Source organism: Lissotriton helveticus, chromosome 9 (genome assembly GCF_964261635.1).
Source record: "Lissotriton helveticus chromosome 9, aLisHel1.1, whole genome shotgun sequence".
Classification (NCBI taxonomy): domain Eukaryota; kingdom Metazoa; phylum Chordata; class Amphibia; order Caudata; family Salamandridae; genus Lissotriton; species Lissotriton helveticus.
The window spans coordinates 686686703-686713185 of record NC_136070.1 but is presented as its reverse complement, the minus strand read 5'-3'; the positions used below and the strand labels follow the sequence as shown (position 1 = coordinate 686713185).

Below are 26483 nucleotides of genomic sequence, written 5' to 3'. Positions count from 1 at the left end.
TAAAGTGAACTAGGTGTTCCGATGATTTAAAAATGTATGCCTATGACGTGCAGACTAGTGGTGCAACCTGGTGAAGTTTAATGGATTCCAAAAGGGTGAGTAAAACGTGGAGGGTGAACAAATGAATGAAAAGTAAACTAATGAGACGTGCATCGATCACTATAACAATTAATATTGGATCAGCTTGTGCACTGCTACTTTTTGGTATGATTTGTATAGTTGTTCCGTGCTCCAGAGTATCCCCCTCTGATCAGGGTGTTAATGTAAAGATTCCTTTTGCATCCCCCACTGCTGTGGGTGATGTTCCCCGGGCACAGGGTCAGTCTCTACAAAAAGGTTTCAACAGTTCAATAATCAATTTCCAATCAAGAATCCTTTAGTTCAGGTACTTTTTAGGGCTCGCACTGCGACGCAATCGCAAAAGCGATTGTCGCAGTGGAGTCCTATTGTAATCATTCTGGCTTTCACGGACTAACGGGGTTTGGGACAACAGACTGGCACGCGCACGCACGCAGCCTGCCAGAATCGGATCAGGTCACGAGCTCCAATTCCGGCAGGCTCTTCAGTCACCATGGATCACGCACGCACACAGAGACACACACATGAGCGCACACATACAGACACACACCACACCTCCCCAGCCCCCCCCCCGCCGCCCCCGCCCACACACACACGAGCGCGAACACAGACAATTCCCCCCCTCCCCCGCCCACACACACACGCACACAGAGAGACCCCCCCCCCCCCCCAACTAACCCCACTCGTCGCATCGCCGGACTCTGCAGCCTCCGTGGGGCTCTCCCTCGGACATGGGAGCCCCGCGTCATCACTCCTCTGGCCAGGCACTCCGTGTGCGCGGGCTTCTGAAGACGGAAGTCCCGCCCCGCACCAGGTTTCAGTTTCGCTTATTTTCAAGCATCTCTGTAGTTCAAAACCGGCCCCGTCCAATAGCCGCCTCTACAATCACAAGCCACCCTAGGGTAACGAGGATCACAACCCCTACCCCTCCAGACGAAAATGAGGGGGAAGAAGAGGACGAGAACGACGAAGACGAGGAAGAAGTGTCAAACTGGAGCCAGCCGCCCTCAGGCGTCAGATTTAAACTATTGAGCGCGGGCGAAGCCAGTTGTGGAGCACAATTGTGCAGCTCCGCAATTTCCCGACAGCGTCTCAATCCTGGCATGCATCTCCGGTCTACCGAGGTAATAGTACAGTCTACAATCGTGTGATAAGTCCAGGAGAGAATTGCCACCCACTTTGTGCCTTAAACTACAGCTATACACCATACGGGTGTACCCAAAAGGCAATCCTTAGGGGAACTGGTCCGCGACCCTCGCCCGCATTCCCCGCTCTCGGGAACCCAAATGCTTTCACCCGCAGACCAATAAGTGGCCACATAAACCACACCGCTATGCAACCCACCAACCTCCAACAGCCCCCCGGGTCTCCTTGCTATGCCTGCCATCCCGAGCATCGCTGCGTCCCTGTCCACCTCTAAGCTCGCAGGTGTCTCTGCCACCCCCAGGTGCTCAGTTGCCCCCAATGCCCACGCCCCGAGGGCCCTCCGCATATCACTCCGAAGCGGCGGGGCACTCTGGGGCCCGGGCAAAGGGTGCACTCACTGTCCTCACCGTGCCCGAGTCCCAGCCTTCCCTAAGGCTGAAAGCCCCCAGAGCTGGCAGCGGGTCGTGCAGGCCGCGCCATGAATGTCCGGCTGAGAAACACCCGCCCCCCCCCTGCCCCCTTCCTTTGTAATTAGACTCCTTGCGGCCTTTTCTTCGGCTGCCGAACGGAGGGCCCTTTGACCTCGTACCCATAATGCGACTCCAGCATTGATGCTCTTTACCGGAGCACCCATAGCGCACGCCAGGACCATATCCATTTTCTGGTACTTCGATGACATTTATAAATCTGCCCAGGATCACAAGATGCTGATCAGGCTAACAACACCCCCCTCCCCCCAACTTTGTGAATAGACCCCTTCCTTCTTACCCTTGGGCACCCGACTCAGCTATTGCTGCACTTTTCGTTAACACGTGCCTGCCCCTCCGCCCCCCCCCCCCCTCTGTGCCTACTCCACCTCCCCCCACTGTCGGCCAACCAAGCCCCATGCTTGTGCAAGCACTGCGCTGCTGCGTGGCCCCGCTCCCTTCCCTCGGGCAGAACTGCGCTGTGCTACCAAGAGATTCTCGCAGACGGGTTCCTGCCCCTGTGGGATACCCGCCCTGTGCGACCCCCGCATCAGGCCGGGCCCCCCAGCGCCATCCTCTCCCACAAAGCACTACCTTGCTCCCTAACATACTATCCATCCTAAGGGCCGAGGACATGAAGACTGGGCATCTAACGGTGCACAAGGGACACCAGCTGCTCGCTTCATCCTCTCCTTATGTGCGGGTTCGAGCCACTAACTCGCTCTGTGAGGGAATTTAGACTGGGCCTCGCACCGCTTTCCAGGGACACCAGTGTCTCCTTCCTCTCGTGCGAGTTACTACCCGACCACCAGTCACTTCAAGAGCGGAGGACTGACTACCTCCCCACTCGTCCCACCGGCCTATCCCATCTTGTGCCTGCGCGCTGCCCACCTCCCTGCATGCCCTCAATACCCCCAGTCCATCAGCCTACTCTGTCGGCTGCCCAAGCATCTTTTCTATTCTCGCTCCCTTGTTAACAGCGCCTCCCAAGAGGCTAAATTATGCTGTTAGAAAAGGCAGATTATGAGTCGCATTTGGTGACAGTATTGGGACTGAGGGACCGCTTTTGGCGCGTTGCGTTTGCGGAAAAGGCTGCTGTATTGAAAGAAGTACAAAAGGGGGTGGTGATGGACGGAGCATCTGAATCAATCAAACACTCACACCCAGTCAAAAGATCTGGGTTTAATCCATCACCGTTCTTTAGCCCACTCTGCCACCCCAGTTCAGACATGGCTATATGCAAATCAGTCTGACCCTGTGCCTCATGGGAACAGTGCAGCCCGAACTGCCAAGCCATGCCTTCCCTGGACCGGAACAAGCTTCCGAGGACCGGTTTCTGGCATTCCAGCCGTCTTCAGCCCGGCTTGCTTGAATCCAGTGGCAAAGTGTTTTTTGCTGTATTGAAAGAAAGCAAAGGCCAGACACACTGCAACCCAGCCTTATGAGTCGCCTGCTCCGCATGCGGTAAATAACAATACGCGTCTTACACGTCTGTGCATTAATAGGCTTAGAGACAGTAATGCGAGCTGCGGCCGGGGTGCTGTGCCTGCGCTAATCTAGAAGCTGGGGTGTGAGGGCAGCCCCAGTGCGTGTGGCCACCTAGGAATGCCCGGTGCATGAGGGCACTGAGGAGACGCTGGTGCGGGTGGGCACCGAGGCTTCAGAAGTACTTGGGGGCACCAAGGCAACATAGTATATGTTTTGAGGCAACGCTAGGGCACAAGGGCAAGTTCACGGGGGCACCGGGGCAGACTCAGTGTATGAGGGCTCCGAGGCAGCGCAGGCACACAGGCACCAAGGATGCATCGGAGTATGTGGCCAGAGCTAGTTAGTGCTGGAGGGCACCGAGGCCAGTCTCAGTGCATAAGGCACAGAGCATAATGGTGCCGAGATAACCCCACTCCATGAGGGCACAGAGGCAGCTTCATCAAAAAGGATAGGACACTTGTAACCACTTACTCCAAGAGATATATTGAAATATGATGAAAAACCCTCATAAACGTTGTGTTTTACGAGAAGCGGTATATGTTGTTCTCCGCCCCACACAAACGTTATGGCAACAGTCATTGGGTTTTTGCATTCAGTATCTTGCCAGCCTCACCCGAGGCACAGAGGCAGCGCCAGTGCGCGGAGTCTCTGAGACAGCGCAGTGCCAGGGCCGTAGCGCATTGTACCCGTGTTTCATCCACCTCTTTCTTTTTTCTGGCAAACACAGTGCTTGCAGTGCGGACTGCTCTGTCCTCCTGCTGCATCCAGGTCCTATCTCGTACAGCCCTAGTGAGTGCACTTCGGTTTCTGCTCACAGGGAGGCACATTGACTGCAGTCCTGCCCTGACAACCAACGTGTCTCTGTGCAAACCGTGCTGCACGAGGCAATGTTTCCAACACTGGCCCCCTGTGCCCAGGCAAGGACCAGCTCTGGTGCTGTGGCGCCTCCGGAAGGTGGTAATACACATCCGTGGTAGTGCACTAGGACACTCGGCTTCCTCGAGCAGCCAGCGCCTCCCACTCCACAACGTGCTGCTTGACGCAGTCCTGCTCACACCAGACCATCCAGCTGTTGTGCTGTGGTACCTCCGGGATGTGGGCATGAACACCAGGGGCAATGCACTAGTCCAACCAAGGGGTAGCTGCACACTTGCCCGTACAGCACTGGCACCAGGAGGGGTCCTCCTCTACAGAGGGGGCAGCGGGTTCCATTTGGGGCATGTGTTCCGAGAGGTCATTTAATGATTTCCCATTACAGCTGCAGAAACAACTCTCGCAGCGTGAGTGGCACACATTCAGCGCAGCCCAAGTTTAGACCAGGCAGGCAGGGGTTTCCCTTTATAACCGGCCCCTTCACGCAGGCGATGACACTGTTCGCCCACAATTTTCTGTCATGTCCAGGACTAAGCTTCCAAGGCCTCCAGTCTGTCCTGCAACACTTACTTGTTTTTTTAGAGGAAACACTGAAGGATTAAAGCAAGAGTAATTACTGGGCTTTCAGCTAGGAAGGTGCATCATAACTGAAAGAATTGGCTCAGCAACCACGCTGAGGAAGGAGCGACCTTAGCAGCAAAGAGCTCTCCAACACCCCTGACAGCACACTGCAGCTATAGCAACAGAGCAGGGCTGTCCCAGACAGGGCCCGCTGTACAAAAGCATCGATAGTTCGAATTTCGCATACAAATGGACTACTTTATGTACTGCAAAATTGCGGAGGGAGGGAGTCAAAGTTCCTGAGATGTGTGTGCAATTAATCAGCTCCTGTGTATTACTCTTTACCTTCTGTCTTTGTACACCTCACAAGAGAGCTGCCAGTAATTCACATGCAATGCTATCCCTGCTACACCCTCACACACCCTCACGCTCACATACCCCCAACACTCACACACCCTCACCCTCCCTCACACCCCCTTACCCTCACACCCCCTTTCCCTCACACCCCATCACCCTCACACCACGTCACCCTCACACCCCCACCCTCAAACACCTTCACCTTCACACACCCTCACTCCCTCTCGAACTCTCACACCCTCACTCACCCTTACACCCTTGCCCTTACACCCTCACACGCCCACCCCCTCCCTCACACACCTCCTCACACCCCCCCGCCCCACACCCTCACACCCCCTCACCCTCCCTCACACCCCCTCTCACCCTCCCTCACACCCCCTCACCTTCACACACCCTCTCTCACCCTCAACCACTCACCCTCACTCACTCACTCACCCTCACTCACTCACCCTCACCAGCATAGCATCACAAAACATAGCATAGCATAACAAAAAAAAACACAGGATAGCAAAAGATAGCCTATCCTAATTATTCCCAACTCTCCTTATTATTAAGCAACATCTGACAGTTTGCAAATCATCTTTATACACTAATTCAGAGTTTTCGAAAAAATGTATGCAACGCATTGTCATACACAATGCCAATAACTCAAACTTTAATGCTGCGAGACCTATTGCATTGTAAATGCTTGTTAATTGTTGTTTTCATAACAACCAATTCTTTTAAGCGAAACGTCAATTCTCAAAATGCATAATTTCTAATGAGGAGTGTAACGTTCTTTCAGGCTATTTATTCCCAATGCATTTCGTCCGGTGGCCTTCGTCAAGGGGATTGTCTGAAAATAGATTCATCACTCTTTCAGAATCTAAGTAATATGGTAGGAGACCGTGCTCATATGTACAGTGAAAAAATAGTTAGTCATGTCGTTCTTTACCTGTCAAAAAAATCGCATGGTGACTGTTATGTAGGAAAGTGCTTAAGAGTCAACCTCTTCAATGTGTGATCATCTCTTTAACGTCGAAGCTGCAAAGGTTTTCATTTTACCGCTTTACGTGAATGATAACGGGCCCGGGGTGTGTGGTGACGGTTCAAAAGGGCGTGCACAGAGTCTTTGGTGACGGTTTAAAAAGTAGCTTATGATGGTAATGCTTTCATGCGAACTTCACGTAACTAAACAAAAAGGTGGTTATGCATGCTCCGCTATTTAATACAATCGCATGAGTGCGCGCTTACCGTTTGTTCTTTCTAACTTTGTTCCGGTGATGTGTTTATCGAGTTCAACTCCGTCTAGCCATTAAATAGGTGTATCCCCGGGTGCGCTATTTAAATCACACTCATGAGCTGTTCGTCAAAAGTGAAGACTGACTCTCTCGATCAAGATAGGTTCGTGAACAGAAAAACTGACTATATGTGTTCACTTCTACTCGGGTGAATTAGTATACATGATGAGAAAACAGCATATCTACTTAATTAAAGTCAACATTTGATCTTCTACAAGTAACATTGAAATTCCAAGGGTTCATTCATTCCATTGGGTTTCAAGTAGCTTGAATGGTTTATCCAATAGTTCTCACGTCTTGAAAGGTAGTTGTGATTGTCTCTCCCTTCCTGTTTATTGATGACCTCTAACATGCAGAATTTTAACTGACTGATGTTATGCCCAGCTTCGATAGAATGTTGAGCTACCATGGATTTTGGTTGTTTGACTTTTATGTTGCTTTTATGTACATTTATCCTTATTTTAACCTTTCTTTCGGTCTGTCCAATATATGGTTTCCCACACAGGCATTTTAACATATATACCACATTTGATGTATCACATGTAGCATTTATTCTCTGCTTAATCTGGTGTCCTTTCATGCTGGAATTGCAACAATTGCAACAACCTAATGAGGGGCGGATACATCACACACCCGATGAAAGGGCCTCACTCAGCAGGTGACCGGCAGTACGCATTCTGGGGGCAATTTACTTGACGGAGTATTTACAAGTAATAACCATTTACAATGTCTTCCATCACTGCCGCCGGTCTGGTCAGGTCATAAAGCGGTGATGTTTTCGTTCCCCTTATAAAATCCTCATATAGAGAAGCTGATAAACGGGCAAATCGAAAAGGGTTTGGCCATGGATCAAGATGGCAGTAGACACTTTTGAACACTCCTTTGCCCAAAATCAACCACATTTTTTAGAGGATCCAAATGCAGCAATTGCTGATTTTGAGGAATGGCTTAGAAGGTCAATAGACCAGGTGCTACCAGCCAAATGCATTACTAGCCGTAGGTTAAGACTGACAGAACCTTGGTATTCGCAACAGCTTAGGCTACAAAAACAAAAATGTTGCCGTTTGGAAAGGAAATGAAGATCTTCCCACGAGTTGGAAGATAAAGAAATTTTTAAACAAGCCTTGCTCGAGTACAAAAAAATGGTTTATAAGGAAAAAACCTGTTCCTTCACTACTGCTATATTCACCGCAATAACTCATCAAAGGAACTTTTCTCCACTGTCAAAAAGTTAGCTACATGCTCTGAGGTGTTGGATTCACCTAAAAACCAGGCCTTCTGTAATAGAGTGGCTACTTTTTTCCAAGAGAAGGTTAAGACGGTGGATAATGGCTTTTCCAGGTCCATAGATCAAGAAACAGTATCCCCATCAGAGGCTTTAGCCGCTTCTGGGGTTGTTCATATCGTCCCCCGAACTCTCGTTGAATCCAGTGACCTTCCTGAATTATCTGTTTTTCCGTCATTAACTATGGAAGAGACAATCAATCTGCGGTCTACGAAATTGGGTTCCCCAAGGGACCCATGCCCCCCAAAAAATGTCGATCTTTTACCAGAGCTTTTCACCCTTCATCTGACTCCTATCTTTAATCAAATGTTCTCCTCTGGTATATTCCTTGCTAGCTGGAAGTTGGTATCTGTTCTCCCTCTTTTGAAGAAGCCAAACTTGGATGGGGCAGATCCTAAACGCTACCGCCCGATCTCTAGACTTCCGCTGCCGGCAAAGATGGTAGAGAAAGCCATGAATGGGATTGTATCAGATTATATCGGGCGGCATGGTTTTCTGGATGACACCCAATTCGGTTTTTGAAAACATCATAGCACCGAACTGGCTCAGATCACATCTTGGGAACTAATTAGGCAGACAGTTGACGCGGGAGGCAATGCAGCACTTATGCTGCTTGACCTCTCCGCTGCATTTGATACGGTGAACCACCAGAAACTGTTGGAAGTTCTGAGGGGGATCGGTATCAAAGGGAGAGCTTTCACCTTGCTTGAATCATTCTTGTCCAGCAGGGAGAAATTTGTGGCACTAGACAAGTTTAAGTCACCTAATTCTACGTTACCATGTGGAGTGCCACAGGGTTCATCTTTTAGCCCAACCCTTTTTAATATTTACGTTGCACCACTGGCAAGGTTGATCAGGTCCCTGGGCTTCTCGGCTATTTCCTACGCCGATGACACGCAGATTATTGTCTCAGTGTCAGGCTCACCCGCTGACACTAGGGCACAGTTACCTGCCTTTGTCAAGTGGGTGACCGGGTGGCACCAGATGTTTAAAATTGAATTCTGGTAAGACAGAGGTCTTACTTTTTGGTGCCCATATTAATTTCTGGTCCCCTGATTTATGGCCTTTGGAGCTGGGTCAGCTACCAAAGCCAGTAAGTAAAGTGAAGAATCTGGGAGTCACATTTGAGTCTAAGCATTCGTTTGAAATTCATGTTAAACAGGTTACTTCTGTTTCTTTCAGCACGTTAAAGCTTTTGAGGAAAATTCTCCCATATATCCCAGCTGAGCTACGTAAACTAGTGGTTTCAGCACTTGTTCTGTCTAGAGCAGATTATTGTAATGGGCTCTTTATCAATCTTCAAAAAAGTGCTTGTCCAAACTACAGGTTGTGCAGAATGCTGCGGCACGCCTCCTGTTGAATATACCTAAACTCAAATCGGTTTCATGGGTGCTCAAAGATCTACATTGGCTGCCTGTAAAGAGACGAATTGAGTTCAAGGCTCTTTGCATTGCTTTTAAAGCCACTCATGACATAAGGCCTGGTTTCCTAAAACAGAATCTACAGCCTTATATCCCAGTTCGTCATCTTCGTTCATCTCTTGTCCATAACTTGATTGTTCCAAGGGTCAAAAAATGTTCCTGGGGTGGAAGAAGTTTTTTGGTAGGCACAACCAAACTTTGGAACTCTCTTCCAATGAGGCTGAAACAAGAAACCCACCTGTTGGCCTTCATGAAGGCGTTGAAAACATGATTGTTCAGCCTCTAAGGTGCTTTTGAGCCATTTAGTTTTATCCTGTCTGATGAGCAAGCGCCTTGACACACTCGGGTTAATGCCTCTCGCTCTATAAATTTCCATTTTATTCATTTCATTTCATTCACTTCAACAGCACCTAGGAGAAAGTCATTAAAAAAGTAGTGCTGACAAGCTGTAAATAAAAAAACTGAGTTACAACACATTGTAAAATGTGCTGTCCTCATGGTAGGTGACAACGGAAGACAGGGAGGGACTACTAAGCCTATTCACAAATCAAAAGCCACCATTTACAAAGGACTGTAATAGGAGGCAATTAAAAAGATGGGCAGTGCTTAAAGTCCATACCTGATTACAGCATGTCTCGAAGAGACCGCGCAAGCGCTGCTTAGGCGAGACCTAAAAAGAAAGCCATGACAGGCAAACAATTTTTTATTTTTGTATTTTATTTATCAGAGGCTTGGCCTGCTTGTTTTTTTTTATGTTCGGAGTATACTCCGAACATAAAAAAAAACAAGCAGGCTAAGTAACACCATATGAATGTGTAAATGATCTCTAGATAGCAAATCCACAATTTTCAGTAATGAGTACATTGCTTAAAAGGACTATCATATCTGCCATTTTCCATGTAGAATGAGGCCTTGGATTTTCTGAAAATGATTGGATCCACTGAATTATAGGCTATTTGATGTTGCAATCTGGTCTGAATAGGATCCTAATTGACAATCAGTTTGGTAAGCTTTACTGTTTTGTCTACATCATATCATGGATTGCTCTTCATATCGTCGATGTGAAGAGCTTTTTCTGATGGAAAAGTCGAGTATAGAAAAAAGGGGGGATGTAAGCGGTTAGATATATTTGTCCATCTACTAGAACTTTAGGATAGAAAGATTGGTATTTGAGAATTTCAGTAACTTTGCCCCCAAACTCAGTGACAGTAGATTGTAGTGCAGAGTCTGCCTTGTGCTCTGAACATGAAATATGGTCTGCATTTTAACTTTTACTGTGACCGGTATGACCTATGAAGCGGATCTGTGAACCTCCATTGGTGAGTGCATTCTCAGGATAATAATTCTTCTCACCTGTTATAGGTTGATGATCACCCTTGGGATCAGAGTAATAGAGGAAAAGCATACAGTAATGCCACTGAATATTTAATCAAAAATGCATTTCTTTTCAAATCGGTCACCATATTTCTGGATAAGAAGTCCCGGTATTTTTGATCATTGCAAAAGCACTATCTGTGATATTAACCATATGTGACTTTCTGATATGATTTACGATTATGGCATCGGCTTGTTTATTTGGTACTGTTGGTAAATGAACCATCATTATTGAGACGCCTTAATCAAATAGTGAATTCCAGTTAGCTTGAGCCTCAATTAAGAATGGTCTTGATCTCATTCCTCCATGCTTGCTCAGATAATACATTGGGGTTGTGTTGAATGTTTTAAACAACATTGACCTCTCCTTCAGTGCTCATGAAAAGTGTTTGAGTGTGACGCTTTACTCTCAGATCAAGCTTTTCTTAGCTACAAACACTCATTTGGGGATCAAATTCCATGTATTTGAAGTCGACTGAAGTGAATACCGGACCACAACACAATAGAATCTGTTACTATTTAATGATGAAGGAGATTTTGTTGTAATAGGCATCTCTTCATTGTGTTCTATGTCCATCATGGAAATGACTGCAAAGCCACTACTGATAGTTTAAATTGACTACACTAGCCTGTTTGCTACATACTGCTACAGAAGTATAAGTGAAGAGCTGTGGTTGAGGTCCGCATTTCCTCCGAATTGAGAACCAACTTCACTCCAACTTTAATACACTTACTTGTGTTTAATGTCTATTATTGTTTCCACGTATTGAATTTTTTGCCGTAGATTGAGCACTGATGTGTTCATTTTGAGGTAGATACCCAGCTTTTGAACCACTAGTCCTAAAGTGTTGCAGTACTTCATTGATAAATTGGTGTTCTACATTTTAATTGTTCAGAGGAGGGTGGATAAAGAGGGATCTCAAGTCTTTCTGTTTGCTTTCCATTTCCGTTCTGTATAAGGCATTAGTGAGTGAAGTACTTAACTGCACAAGAATTGCCTGAAGACATCTTGGTGTCAAAACTAAAAGGAAAGATGACTAAAAGGAAAGAAGACGACCAATTTATATGACTTAAAGGAAAGGTGATGAATACTTTAAAAGAATAGCCACTAACTGAATAATTGAGATTTGGGAGCAATGTAGAAAGTTCCATAATCGACAATCTGTCAGAGAATAATGGTGAGGTAATTGCAAAGCTGCAGGATTCAACGTGAGTAAGCCTGGCGACCAGGATGAGCACAGTTAAATTGTGTGACAGAAAAATGACGTAAGGCACCAGAACAAAGGGGGCGTGAATGGACATTGTCAGGTGCAATTTAGAACATACCCATAAAACCCAGCATGCAAAACTGTATGTCTTGAACTAAATGTGCTGTGCCACATGGAGTGGAGGGTATGTAAGACAAGTGTCAGAAATAAGGTACGATTTTAACAGATTGTACCTATATGACTGCTATATGCCCTGAACTAACTACAACCTCAGATTCATCCTGTAGAGGAGCTCCATGTAGGAGAAGTCATCAGAATCTTCGCTCTCACTGCTGGGGCTCGCAAATGGTGAGGAATCCTTCTCATAAACCTTATATGCTGAAAAACGAACTCATCAGAGTTAACCCGTTCTTCCAAAAGTAACTAACTGCTTATTGATATGGAAGAGGCGAATTTTAGCTTTAAGTCATCAGGCCAGAATGTGATATTCTAAACTGGCCTGGTCACGAAGCAGTTCATCGTCTTGTTGGCTCTGAGCTTGGAAAGGTACTGCTCCTTCCAGCTTGGATGGCTGATAAATAGGACTGGAGAGTATGCTCAAACTTAAGTAGAGGCGGTCAAAGCGTAAGATCAGTCAGGTATCCCAAGTATGCAGTACTAGCTCCATGCCCAAAGAACTTATAAAACCATCCAGCGGTGCAAATAAATATTGAAAAGAATTTGGCATAGTGAAACTCTACACATAGCAGGCATTTTCTTTAACTGGAAAGAATGATGCACCAAAAGGCTGCCTCTGTACAGGTAAGAAGGAGGGGAACCAGTAGAGTTTCGCTCCTTACTGTCTAACCACCACCAAATGGTAGATTGCTATAGAATGGTTGACAGTATCGAAGGTGTGGAGAAATCTAAAGCTATAATGCCAACAGGGTGCCCACTATCAAGGTCTATCCTGAGATGTTCCAAAACAATGACCAAAGTGGTTTCCTTTTCCATCCCTGGAGTTATAGTAATTTGATGGACGTCTAGAATATCCCATGTTTATAGGTGGTACAAGAGTCTGTGCCAGTTATGTTTCCCTAATACCCATATTGGGCTATAGTTGGATTTTACTACTGTGTGTGGTGCGATAGCCTTCAGGGCAGAGACTGGGAAGGGACCTTTTATTCAAGATATGACACCCAGGAGTGAATCTTGCTTTCATTAAAACACGGAAGGCTTTTCTGGATGTCCACCGGTCTTCTAGTCAGAAAATCACAAGGATATTCTGTGATACAATACTGTACTTCTTTACAGTCATATCAGTTGCATTTTCTCTGAGAAGTGAGATGGGGTGTCTCCAAAACCCTTGTGATGGAGGGATAGAACTATCACACAACCATTGTGAAGAGGGATAGGACTGTCAGGGCTGCAGGAGTGAATCTGATCCCTAACCAGCCGAAACAGTGTTTTAGCAGAGTTGGAGACCTGAGTCTTCATTCAGATATCAGCATCTCTCTCCATCAAGTGCATCTCATCAGCTCAAAAAGAGGGTACCTTAAGAATGGGAGATTTGTGAATATTTCCTTTTTTTAAGCATCTGACTTCAGACCAGTCAACATAACTCACGATGTAGGAAGGATAGAAATACCATGTCACAAGCCACTGCACTATTCCTGAGTTATTGAAAAAAGTAGGTCACCATGACCACTTCCCTTAACTTTGCTTTTCTTTCCATGGAGAGATCTCCAAACCAGGGCTCAATCCTATTCCTGCATATGTTCGGTGGAATTCGTGGTCTCGGAATATATATTTTAGGTAGTGTATCATGAATATAGGTCCTCATAGAGAAGGTTTTGCAGAGATGAACTACTCATTCTAGAACAGTGTGTAGGTCAAAGTTGACATAGTTACATTTTGAATTATGGATTAAAGCGATTTGCCTAAAACCTATGATTCTAAAGGGGTACTCTTTCTCTTAATTTGTCACCACCTTGCTGTTTCACAGACACCATCCGCAAAATGAAGAATGATTTTAAGAAGATGGAGGATGAAATGGACTGCTTGGCCAATAATATGGCATCTATCACAGAGTTCAGTGGACGTATCAGCAGCACCCTGCAGGACCAACACGAGCAGATCACCAAGTTGTCTGGTAAGGAGGAAACCTATAGTGAAGATTCCTGGGTATAGAAGCCTCTAATAAGTGCCTAAGTTGGGTCATGCACGTGTTTTCTTTCACTCTGCATCAGCACTTGCCATGAGTAGTCTCACTGTGCAAAGGATCTGAAAGTTCATAAAACTTCCCCCTGCATCTGAATGGCATTCTGTTATCATGTTGGGAGGTGAGGCAGTCTTGTAGCTTAATTATTGGCTGTGTTCTAACCATGCCTTCCCTATTTCATAGCACAGGCATATAATTATTGCATAGCTCACCAGTTCCCTTATCTGTTAAAAATAGTAACACTTAAAAACTTAAATATTCTATTAATTTATTACTGCCAGACCAGCTGCATTTCTTTTCCTCCTGTGGCGGGGTACCAGGAAGGGGCCGGAGACTTGATCGGGGTAAACAAGGCTTTATTTTAGTGAGAGTCTTTTTAGGTTTCGACTTGGCGAGGGGCAAAGCCCCTCCCAGATCGAAATCTTTTGTTTTCAGTAGTGAGGTTCGGACCGCCTCTGTTTCCAATTGGCTAGCTCCATAAATGGAGGCTAGCCATTGGGAGACAGAGGCTGTCAATCGCGCTTTCTCACGAAAACGCGATTCGGGGGCGTTTCTGGTGCTTTTTTTAAGCCCCGCCCCTTTGTCCCGGGCCGCGCTGCGATTGGCTGCCGGCCTGGGACACCCCCGTGACGTCATTCCCGGGCCGCGCTGTGATTGGCTGCCGGCCCGGGACACCCCCGTGACGTCAGCCAATCACAGCGCGGCCCGGGACCTGACTTGTTTTCTTTATGAACTTTTTATGAACAAATTTTCGAATAATATGCACAAAAAAATTCTGCATGGGGGCTTCAACCCGCTTTGTTGCTCGCACCCAGAGCCAGAGTCACTGAAACCGAGGGCCGGACGCTATTTAGCTTCCGCTGCCCTCTCCCCCACATTCCACGTACAATTGTCAAACGGCTAGTTTAGCCAATCGTAAGCATAGGTAAGCTTTCCGTGGCCTCACATCCAATTAAAAACTGATAGTTCTGTATTTAGCCAATCATACGCAACTAGTTTCAGCAACCATTCCCCGATCCCCTGGCTTTACTCACCGCTAACATAACTGGTTCCCCCGCCGCGATTGGCTGTGGGCCTTGGGTGCAGCAGCTGTGGCCAGGCTCGCCGTGGTTACCGTAATTACGGGAGGAGAGCCGCCCGTTCAAGCATCAGTAACGGATAGCGGCTTCCAGTCCCAAATGACGGGCCGTGCGGGGCAGCGGTGGACCGATGATCACCGGGGAGGGCGGGAAGGGGGCCCCGACATCCGCATCACACCCCCCACAGATCCTCTCGCTGTGTAGCCGCCCGGGTATCCTTCCCGGCCTGCCGACTGGATTATTCCTGCCTCCCCTTCCCTCCCCAGCCCCCCCGCCTCGTTCATTTCCGAAGGGGGCAGCGGGGGCTGCGTGTACCGACACCCAGGGTGCCACCGGCAGCAGTGCAACAGAGGTTCCCCAACATTTCACCTACATAATTCTCAGTAATAGTGGGGAGCGGGAAAGCGCCCCGAAATACACATTATTATTTTTCTGCTCCAGGCAGTCTTCTCCGTGGACATTTTAGCGCCATCCTCGGTGGTAAGTGCCCATTCTTGTAACTGCAATAATTGTATTGTTTTTTTATTATTTGGGATGCTTTGATTTATAAATGGTCGGCTGGGGCCCCGAACACGGTATTTTTTTTCTTTTATTTTACACATGAAGTGTCTCTATATTTCGCGATATGCGTGCGTTTGATATATGCATCAGACGCCTGTTGTAACACGTTAATTTCAAGGCTGTGTGTACAGGAGGCATCTGCTGCGGTGTAGATCCTGAGCAGCGCCCAAGTGGCAGCTATACACCTCTATGCAAAGCTCGCCAATATGTAAAGCTAACCGGAGAGGAATATATATATATATATATATATATATATATATATATATATATATATATATAGTGGTAGACTAGGTAGCATCACATCATAATCTATATTAGAATGGTGTGTCTGTTGTAGAGCATTTGATGTTCTGTTGTGTAATATACAGCTTGCAGATCGTACACAACGTGTTGGTACTCGATGTAGAGTCGTATAATACACGCACCATTAGCTGTTGTAATATTGGACTTATGCCCTAACTTGGCAGGATGATTTTTTATACCTGGGGGCGCATAGAGGCTACGTTGCGTAATACAGAGCATGCCAGACACAGAATAACATATTGGGGCCAGCTAGACCCATGTAATGTATGCAGCAGATAGTAGTGTAATAAGACACTTTTATTGTATGGATAAGTTACAGGGATAAGTTACATTGCCAATAGCTCTAACTTTTCCAAAGGCGAAACCGTTGCATTGTAAATGCTTGTTATATCTGGTAGTGAGTCTTTCCCGGTGAAACCCGGCTGGATCCGTGGTAACGCTGTCCCTTGGAAAGGTTGGAGCCACTCTTCATGGTCTTGCTCTTCTCCCTCAGTGGTATGGCTGGGCTGGGCTTTTGCTTATCCAGGTCAGGGCGGGAAGGAAGAGACAAAAGAGGCGGTCAGGACGCCAGTCCGCTATCGTATGCCCGTGGGGAACCGGGGTAGTGAGGGGTCACCGCTGCTCATGTGCTTTATGGACTCAATAACGACGGTGCCAGGGATATGAGGAATAACGATGTGAGGTAGGGTAGGGTAGGAAACAGGGAAGGGGGAAAGTAAGGTCCGGAGGTAAGATACAACAAGCTGTACATAGGCAGGATGCGACCGTGACTATGGAGGCGAGTCTCCCCGTCTTCCGACCCACCCTGCAAGCCGCTGCCATTCCTGCTGAAGCCACACTCCTCCCCGGGAGTGTGTCGCAGCGCTTCGCGGAAACGTTGGCCTCCTGGCTCTCGTTCTCCCTCCTCTAGGATGCTTCTCCTCACTCCTCTCCGAACTCCGTCGTCTTCTTCCTCGGTCCACACACCACCTCCAAACGCCTCCGGGGTGTCGTCACACGCCGAGCTTTGGTCTTCCTGACTTTTACCCAATCCCGGCAGGGGGCGTGGCTTCATAGTCGATGTAATTCCAATTAAAGGAACCGTCCTCCAATTCGTTCTCTTGATCGGCACACAGAGGATGCCGGTCGGTGCTCCACTCGTTCTGCGATAAGTGGAAAGAGGGAGGGGATGTAGAGTCAACATTCCACCATTCGCCTGAGGGGGACCCCTCTTCCACCCGCCTAGTCACCCCTTTACACCTCCCTATGTTTTAACCCCTTGCTATATCACTAGATATGTCAGTGTGCTCATTAAATTGGGAATGTGACTACTATGCTTCATATGCACCTCAGCCACAGTTGCCTGTATTGTTACCCAATGTTAGAGATCAGTCTCCGCCTCCTGTTTCACAATGCAAAATGTATCCTTAACACACTTGTCATGATTGTTGTATTAGTCTGTAAGGTGGCCACCCGCAACACAGCTCGCCCGACGCCCCCCAACAAACAAACTTTGCTGTCTTTTGCATCACAGTGCCACTTATTTTTAACTGCATGAGGCAAAAGAGCTATAAGCTAGCCACAGAGCCCAACTGAAACCCCTCCTCTTATTTTTAAGGTTATTCATGCCCACCTTCTTCATGTTTTGCTATTATTTCACGTCCTGCCCCTCTGAGTCAATGTTCATTGGTTTAGTTCATGGTTCAGCTAGCACCTCCAGAATGTCCTGAACCCTATCTGTGCTCCATCTTGCTTTCATTCACTCAGCCTTTTCAGCCCACCAGTGAAAGCCCTCCCTTCATTCTTTGAGAAATGTTCACACTATTCAAAATGCTTCTGAAATCATACCTTCTCATTTGCTGTCCTTTCTATCTCCATATCTCTTTACCTGTTCTGGCTGCTGGCTGTTTGTTTGCTTTCATTTTCATTGTTTCCCCCTGTGCTTCTATGACTGAGAGGGTTCCGTTTTCTTCACCTGAATGGGAGCAGTAAAATACTGAACTTTTGCTGTCAGTGGGGCATATTGCTTTGTGCTGTCTGTTATGCTTTTCCGTCACCAACGTGATTTTGCCATAACTATCATGCATTAGTGATTCAGAGATGACACTTGCTGGTGCCATCTCTGTATCACCAGGGTGATTTCATTGTTCAGTTATTTTCAAGGCACTCTCATTGTTTGTGCATACCCACTTCTGTTACCTGCGCCATGCATTTGCTGTTTCCTTCAAGTTTTCTTAGCCGGTGTAGCTATTTTAGCTCTCATGCACAAACTTTTCTTCTGCTCGGGTCAGATGTCTATAACGCGGCTTGTTTGAATGTTATCACTGCCTCCAGTCCTCCTTTCTCCATTCCAAACATTGATACTGTGTCTTCCCTCCCAGTACACAATGCATTGACCACTTCTCGCTGCTATACTAGGGCTCTACATTTTGTGGCTGGACTAGCCACCCACACAGCAGGAGGAGGATCAGTGATCCATCTTCTGGCACATTTTGGGATTCGTCCAAGGGATGACTTCCGCCCTGAGAGTGGGGCAGTGTTCCACAGATGTGTCCTGATCTCATCATACCTCTGGCACTTATAGGAAATGTAGTTGTCTGTAGTACCACTGCGCACGTTCCTTGAACAGGATAGGAGTTTCATGGAGAATGCCTTACTTAGTCACCCTATTAGCTGCGACTAGTGTGCGCATATAACTTGTGTATTGAGAAACTGTAGGAAGCTGGCTTTTTTAATGTAGTGTACCAAAATGAGGCACACTATGTAAAAAGTCCAAATGGCCCTTATTGGCTGACAGGGTTTAAATTAATAATCCCAAATGTTCTCTTTGTGGAAGTGTGGGGGAGCAGTTTAGACTTATTAGAGGGCAGTGTTAAGCATTTGATGAACTCCGAGTCAATAAAGGAGACACACACTCAAGGAGAAACTCAAGACCAATTTAGAAAAATTTATTTTTATATACATTATTTACACCAAGATTATCTGAATCAGCTGTCAGATTTGAGGCCTGAGCCTCAAAATCTGTAATGTTCTCTTATGGGAGAAACATTCACTGCACGGGTACACTTACAGACGACTTGCAGGACTGTTCTTCTGGACTTAAGTAGGGGGCCAAGGTCCAAGACGCAAAAAGAGTTCCAGTTTACCAGCCCTGGGGGGGGGGTCTCGGTGCACAGATGCTTTCAGCCGTGGTCGCCTCGAGTGCTACCTGCTAAAGTCAATGGGGAAAATTACCTGCAAGAAAAGGCTGCAAGCGAGGACTGGGGGACCAGTCAGGCTGAACCCAGGAGGGGGCGGGGGGGGGGGGGTTACACCGTCCGTTTACGTGTAACCCGGGCAGGGGAGCTCAGGTGCAGAAGGGTTTTTTCCAGCGGGTCGCAGGAGTTAGAGAGACTCACTGTTCTTGGGTGACCTGGAGAGAGGAAGAAAACAGGGCAGCAGGGCCTCTCTTGATCAAACCCTTGTGGATCCAGAAGTCCCTCGTCAGTAGGTTGGTGATATTCGGACTGGACACGCAACATGCATTGGTTGCTGCAAATGCTCCGATACACAGGGTGTTGGTCCTGGGTGGCTCCTGGAAGTCCTGGCATCTCCAAATTTGGTAGGGAGGCCGATCTCACCTCCTAGAATAAGGAACACCTCTTTCTGGAGTGCTGCTCCCATGGTGGGCCGAATAGCCAGCAACACGGTGGGCAGGGCCTATGCTGGTCTGTGCCTGCAGCTTCAGGGTTACAGCTTCTCCTCCCCAAGGGAGATGCTAACTGGTTGTCGAAGTGATGGGCAGTCCTCCAAGCGCTGGAGAGGGGGCACAGCTTTTGAATTTGCTGGGTCATTGCAATTATCTAGGTTTCAGAAGTTAGGCAGGGTTTTGCTTCAAGTTTGTGATTAGTCCTCAGTTCTCATATTGACAGCTCTTCTTTTGTCCTCTTCAGTTCCTTGGAGTCGAATATGAGTTCCTGGTGTCAGGGGGCCACAATAATACTAAATTTAGGGGCGTGAAGGATTGTAGCCGGTGGGCTATTTACCGTTGGGGTCACTACACCTCATATATGACCACTTCTTGATGGGGCCTGGGCATAACTCTTTCCCGGAATTTCTAATTCCACCAAAAACAAGATGGCATAACCCTTCTTTCGTGGAGCACATCAGGTAGCCCACCTTAGGGGTGTGACTAGCCTGGTGGTGCGAGTTAAGTAACAATGGGGTAACCCACAAAGCCACTGGGCCTGGGTAGATAATGGTACAATAAGATAATGTCCCAGTGGAAAGCAATTTAAGAAAGATAGATGTGTACAAGAGTCAATCCGTTGTATCTGAACAAAGCCAAGCACCACTATACAATATAACAACCAAATGAGTGTGATTTTATTTCATCACGACATTGAAGTTAATCAGTTTATATACAGTAGAATACAATTGATAAGTGGATATTACTCAATTAAAAAGGTGCACAGAAAAGTGAGGTGGTAAGTGCATGGGTTGGATTGTGATGAAGGACAGTAGTGTGCATGTATGCATTACTGCCAAATGCATTAAATAACAAATCATAACATCATTGCAGATACAAATAAAGGAGAAATGTTGACGCTTCGACCCCTAAACGGAACAACCAATTTTATGCATTGTGAACAGGGTCTTCATCAGGGCCACGGTGAAGGTAGGGGAGTTATCTGTTCATTGATCCTGCCAGCAGCCCCCAGCCACAGGTAACTGAGCAACCTGGGCCTTAACTTCTTGTTCAACACGAACATCATTGAAGATATCTGAGAGCGTACACAGCCCTGTTTTTATATCCACAGCCAGAAGCGATATAGCTGTTTTTACTGGTGCCCACTCCCCTACCTTCACCTTGGTCCTGATGAAGACCCCGTTCATAATGCACAAAATTGGTCGTTCCCTTTAGGGGTCGAAACGTCCACATTTCTCCTTTGTTTGTATTGTCAGACATATATGACAGATAATTTATATCTGTAATTATGTTATGATTTGTTATTTAATGTATTTGGCAGGAAACTGTATATACATCAATAAATTGATAAACAACTATCCAGACAGTTTCCTGCCAAATGCATTAAATAACAAATCATAACATACATACAGATATAAATTCTCTGTCATATATGTCTCACAATAAAAACAGCTATATCGCTTCTGGCTGTGGATATAAAAACGGGGCTGTGTACGCTCTCAGATGTCTTCAATGATGTTCGTGTTGAACAGGAAGTTAAGGCCCAAGTTGCTCAGTAACCTGTGGCTGGGGGCTGCTGGCAGGATCAACGAACAGCTAACTCCCCTACCTTCACCGTGGTCCTGATGAAGACCCCGTTCACAATGTGCAAAATTGGTTGTTCCGTTTAGGGGTCGAAACGTCGACATTTCTCCTTTGTTTGTATCTGCAATTATGTTATGATTTCTCATTTAATGCATTTGGCAGGAAACTGTCTGGATAGTTGTTTATCAATTTATTGATGTATGTATATATATATATATATATATATATATATATATATATATATATTACCGTAGTTATAGTTAGGATCGTTTTCCATAGGAAATCTGCAACATTCTATTGGGAATAACTTTGGCGCCGAATGAGGGATCTGCCTGTAATTTTCCTTAACTTTGCCTCGCTGCGCTCTGCTCCTTCCCTGAAAGTTTCGGGGGGATCCGTCAAGCGGGGGCCGAGATAAAAGGGGGGTCCCAAAACGTGTTTTCCCCATGTTAATTTCCATAGGGCGGTTGGACTCACTTTTAGCCCGAACGGCTGAAGGGATTTCCACCAAACTTGGCAAAATTGTTGGGACTGATACCCCGATGTGCCTTTGCTATGTCTCAAGATATATGCTCCAGTGGTTTTTACGAAAATTAACTTTGAAAAAATATATATTGGGCTACATTGGGCTATATATATGTTAGAGCCCAAATGTAGCCCAATGTAGCCCAAAGATGGCCACCAGAGACAAAAAAAAACAAATGTAGCCCAAATATCAGCCAGATGTAGCCCAACTATAGCCAATGACAGAATGTCCCAGAGTGTTCTAAAGAACAACTAGAGCGCTAACAGTCTTACGTATGACAAAAGTATGGCACACCTGAAGTCATCTTGATTGGAATATATTGTTAACACTTAAAACATTAAATTTGCAAAGGAACAAAATGAGGGGGTTCATTTTGCCATAGAAATTATGATTAGTGCTGAAGAAAGAAAAATTAGGGCACATTTTGAGTGACTTCTCAAATCCTCTTATATTTCATTAAAATAATTCTGATATGCAGTCTCCCAAGATGGCCACCAGATACAAAAGAGCCCAAATGTAGCCCAAATATCAGCCAGATGTAGCCCAACTATAGCCCAATGACAGAATGTCCCAGATTGTTCTAAAGAACAACTAGAACGCTAACAGTCTTACTTATGACAAAAGTATGGCACACCTGAAGTCATCTTGATTGGAATAAAGTGGTAACACTTAATACATTTAATTTGAAAAGGAACAAAATGAGGGGTTTCATTTTGCCATAGAAATTTTATATATATATATATATATATATATATATATCCCACAAAATCGTGTTTACACCAAGCTAGAACACGACAGCAACGGACACAATAGAAGTCTGTGCAGCAAACGGAGATTTATTCTTCGAGGGTCTCACAGGCAAGAAAAATACTCGACGCGTTTCAGTGCAGACGCACCTTAGTCATGAGCAATGGATCTACCGGTGCATACGTTTTTAAATACCACGTGACACTTGTGAAAAAAGTGAAAACAGACTCAGTAATTTAACAGTAATTACAAAACACGTACTCAGCCGAATACATGCATAATATTGTGTACTAAAACAAAACAATAGAAAGATACACAACCGCTTTTCTTTAAATTAACCACTTGTAAAATAATTGCAGTGCTTGCCCACAGCGGATCTAATGGTATGCTTTTCATGCATGTCAATAAAGTTTTCTTAGGAGACCTGAAAAGCACAACTGTGCTCCCTTTGGTCCATCAGCAGGGATAAGTATAAATGAAAATAAAAGTTGGTATATACCAGAGATCTTTCTATTTACAAAGTCAAGCCCAAGTGGGCAAAATCTAATTTACTGCTGTAAATGGTTGCACTGAGAAACGGTGAGATTCTCTCGTCCTGCCTCAATGGTCTTGCTATATTGGGTCTCTCAGAATTCATCGTTCATGAGCAGCATCAATAACATCATAATTCAAGTTCTTTTCTTCAATACATTGCGGTTCTGATCTAAAGTGAAAAAAAATAAAATACAAGGTGTTACTTCTGTCCAAATAAAATTAAAAACAAAACACATAGATCAACAGACAATCAACATAAAATATGTAATAAAACTATCCTGGCTCTGCGGCATCTATGCGACTATGGATCTAATAATGGAATAGCACATACTTACTAACCTAGATGAACGGCTAGCTCTTCATCGAAATTATGGCCTGAAGGGGTCAGAGTCCTATATTGTATGATCAGTTTGGACTCTAATCTGCGGAGTTATTTTAGTCTGTTGCCCCCACATATGTCTGCCTTCACAAAGTCCAAGACAACGAAACTCAGTAAGTTTGTGTTCTGTTCATGATGGCTGCAAAAGTGACGGGCTACGGGGTATGCTTTGTCACAGTTTTTTATTGCACGGAGGTGCTCAAGAATCCGTATTTTGGCTTTGTGGATGGTGCTGCCAATGTAAGCTATGCCACATGGACAGAATAATGCATATACTGCATATTCTGTATTGCATGATGTATGTTTTTTGATTACATATGGCTGACTTTCCGCTGAGAGGGTACACTGCTTTTTGTTCTTGCTATTCTTGCAGGCTTTACAACTTCTACAAGTGTAAAAACCTTGGATCCCTGGGGTCCCTTTCTTATCAGTCTCAACTGCTCTGCACAGCGTGTCTCTCAGAGATCTAGCTCTCTTATATGTAATCTGTGGGTTCTGTCCTATGCAGTCAATCAGGTCTCTATCAGTTTTGAGAACAGGCCAGAATTTTTTCAAACAGTTGCGTACTGCGTGCGTTTGTTTCTTGTACGTAGTTATGAACCTCAATGTTTGATCGTTCTTTTCTTTGTTCTCTCCTTCTGCCTTAAGTGTTTTGTCAATAAGCAGAGATTCTCTTGAACGGAGAGCTACTTTTTTAAAGCCTTACTGACCGTTTTCTTAGTATAACCTCGTTGCAAAAAACGTTCTGCCATAATTTTGGATTCTATTTCGAACTTCTCTTTCGTGCTGCAATTACGTTTTGCTCTGAGGAGCTCACCCAGAGGGATACTCTCGATGAGTGCCACAGAGTGACAGCTGTCAGCATGTAGCAGACTATTACCTGCCGTGCTTTTCCTAAACAGGGAACTCTCAATTTTACCATTTTCTATAAATACATTGAGGTCTAGAAATTCAACCGTATGTTTGGACCAATGCGAAGTAAGGTGGAGATTAAAGTTGTTATCATTCAATTTTAGTACAAAGTCATTCGCCTCATCCTCTGTCCCTCTCCATATACAGAAGATGTCGTCAATGTATCTAATATACATTGGGACTCTATCTTTAAATTATGTTACTTTACTTACTACTTCCTCTTCCCATAAGCCCATATAGAGACCTGCAAAAGATGGCGCAAAACAGGTCCCCATTGATGTACCAAGGGTCTGATGGAAGATCTTATTGTCGAAGAGGAAGTAGTTTTGTTTCAAACATATGGATATCATCTCCAACAACATCTCTGTGTGGGCCAGGTACGAAGCTGACCTGTTGCCCAGAAAATGCCTACATGCATCCAAACCTTTATCATGAGGTATGCATGTGTACAAACTTGACACATCCATCGTCAACAAAGAGTATTCATCATCCCATGCAATACCATCAAGTTTACGCAAAAAATCGCTAGTGTCTTTCACATATGAAGGTATCTTTTGCACTAAACCTTGAAGAAAAAAATCCACATATCTGGACATATTTTCCAAAAAACTCCCTCGTGACGACACAATTGGTCTCCCTGGTGGCTTGAGTGGCTCTTTGTGGATTTTGGGCAGCAGGTATAAAGCTGGGAGCTTGGGGAATTTACAGTCTAGAAATTTATATTCACTGTCTTCAATAAGTCCCTGCTTCTTCCATTCTAATATCCGTGTACTCGATTGTCTGATGGCATGTTCATACTCCATCCTGTTACTTCTTAAGTATTTATCAGTTTCACCAAGCTGTCTCAGACCCTCATTAATGTAATCAACTTTAGACATAATAACAACATTTCCGCCCTTGTCGGACTTCTTGATCACAATAGAGTTGTCATTTTTTAAATCATCAAGGGCAGCTCTTTGTACTCTACTCATGTTGTTCCATTGATTGAGATTTCTACGTTTAGCTATTTTCCATAGCTCATCACTCACTCCTTTCTCAAACACTTCTATTGCCTCGTTTTTGATCTGGGGCAAGAACACTGATTTTGGTCTAAAATCACTCTTGGCACTAAGGTCAAAAGGAATGTTCTCTAATTCTAGGCTGGTTGTTGGATCATCACAATTACCGGTTAATTCTGCCAATACATTCATCGTATGTAACAATGCAACATCACCTATACGCACATCACTGACAACATTGGTAACAATTGGGTCGTTGGAATTGACTTTAGTGGCATGCCATTTTTTTAAACGCAATTTGCGTGTAAAATAGAATAGGTCTATACGACTCTGCGTGTAATCAAAAGTGTTTGTGGGGCAAAATGAAAGGCCTTTAGATAATAAATCAATCTCAGTCTTACTTAGTATTCTTGATGATAAGTTGATCACCGTCTTTTCTTCCATTACTTTATCTTTGCTTGGCCCCTTGTTCGACTTCACACAGGGCTGCTTTGATTTCCGGATGGCTTGTTGTTTCCTCTTTTTCCTTTGCCTCCTCTTCCTCGTTTTGGAAATCCTTCTGATCTGTTGCTGGACTGTCTGCCCTTGGCTACTAGATCGAACTCCGCTAAAATGCTGGTTTTTACTCCAGTGTATTCAGATATTACTGAAAAATCGCTCCCACTCGTGATACCACTGCCACTCGCCAGACTGGTGCCACTGACTGCTGAATGACTATCATCAAGTTGTTGTTCTGCATTGGTTGCTATGGATGTGTTTGCACTTGTTGCCCCGTTGGTTTTTTTCTCAGATGATCATATTTTTTTGAAAATGTAAGGATTTGACCTTTTTGATAATCCACTAGATCACGTTGGAATTTCCGTTGTTTTTTTAATTTTATCTCGCCTTCAATTTTGTCAAGTCCCTTTTCAATTTTATCCATTTCTTTTTGAAATTCATCTTCTGTGCATAATTCTTTTAGTTCAGCCGTCAAATTTTCAATGGTAGCGCTTAATTTGTCGCAATCTTTGCTTGCGAATTTAACCAGCATTTTCAGCATGTTTGTGGAGCAGTTGTGATTGTTCTCGATCCAATTCTCAACAAGCTCAGGGTCTGGGTCTTCAAACGTCGGGGTTATGAAAATACGAAGGCCTCTTGGTATTCTCCCGACCTCTATGTATTTATCCAGGGTGGTCCCCTCCCACCATTTGTTCTGTTCTTTTTTGCAAGCTTTCCATAATTTGTCCAAAATCGCCTTCTTGTTATTAGGAGGGGTTAAACTCACCACTTCTCCTTTCGCATTCGCTGATGTGTCACTGTGTTGACAAGCATCGAACAGTTTGCTTGCCGCTTCAGAGCGTTTTTCATATCTTGCCATTGCCATTGCTTTGTAAAACGAGTCAGTTTCCGACTCGTTGTGCTCCGATATCTTGTTTGCACATCTCCGACACGAATTCACTCGGAGATGTGCAAACA

General features: G+C 45.3%; 1 protein-coding gene across 1 annotated transcript in view; it reads left to right on the top strand.

Annotated features, from left to right (window-relative positions):
* The window catches only part of VPS51 (VPS51 subunit of GARP complex), a 90498-nt gene that overhangs the window by 23614 nt on the left and 40401 nt on the right, over nucleotides 1-26483 (top strand). Inside the window, exon 3 of the mRNA XM_078660777.1 lies at nucleotides 13523-13669. Coding sequence (XP_078516903.1) covers nucleotides 13523-13669 — 147 coding nt within the window. The remainder of the gene's footprint in view (nucleotides 1-13522; nucleotides 13670-26483) is intronic.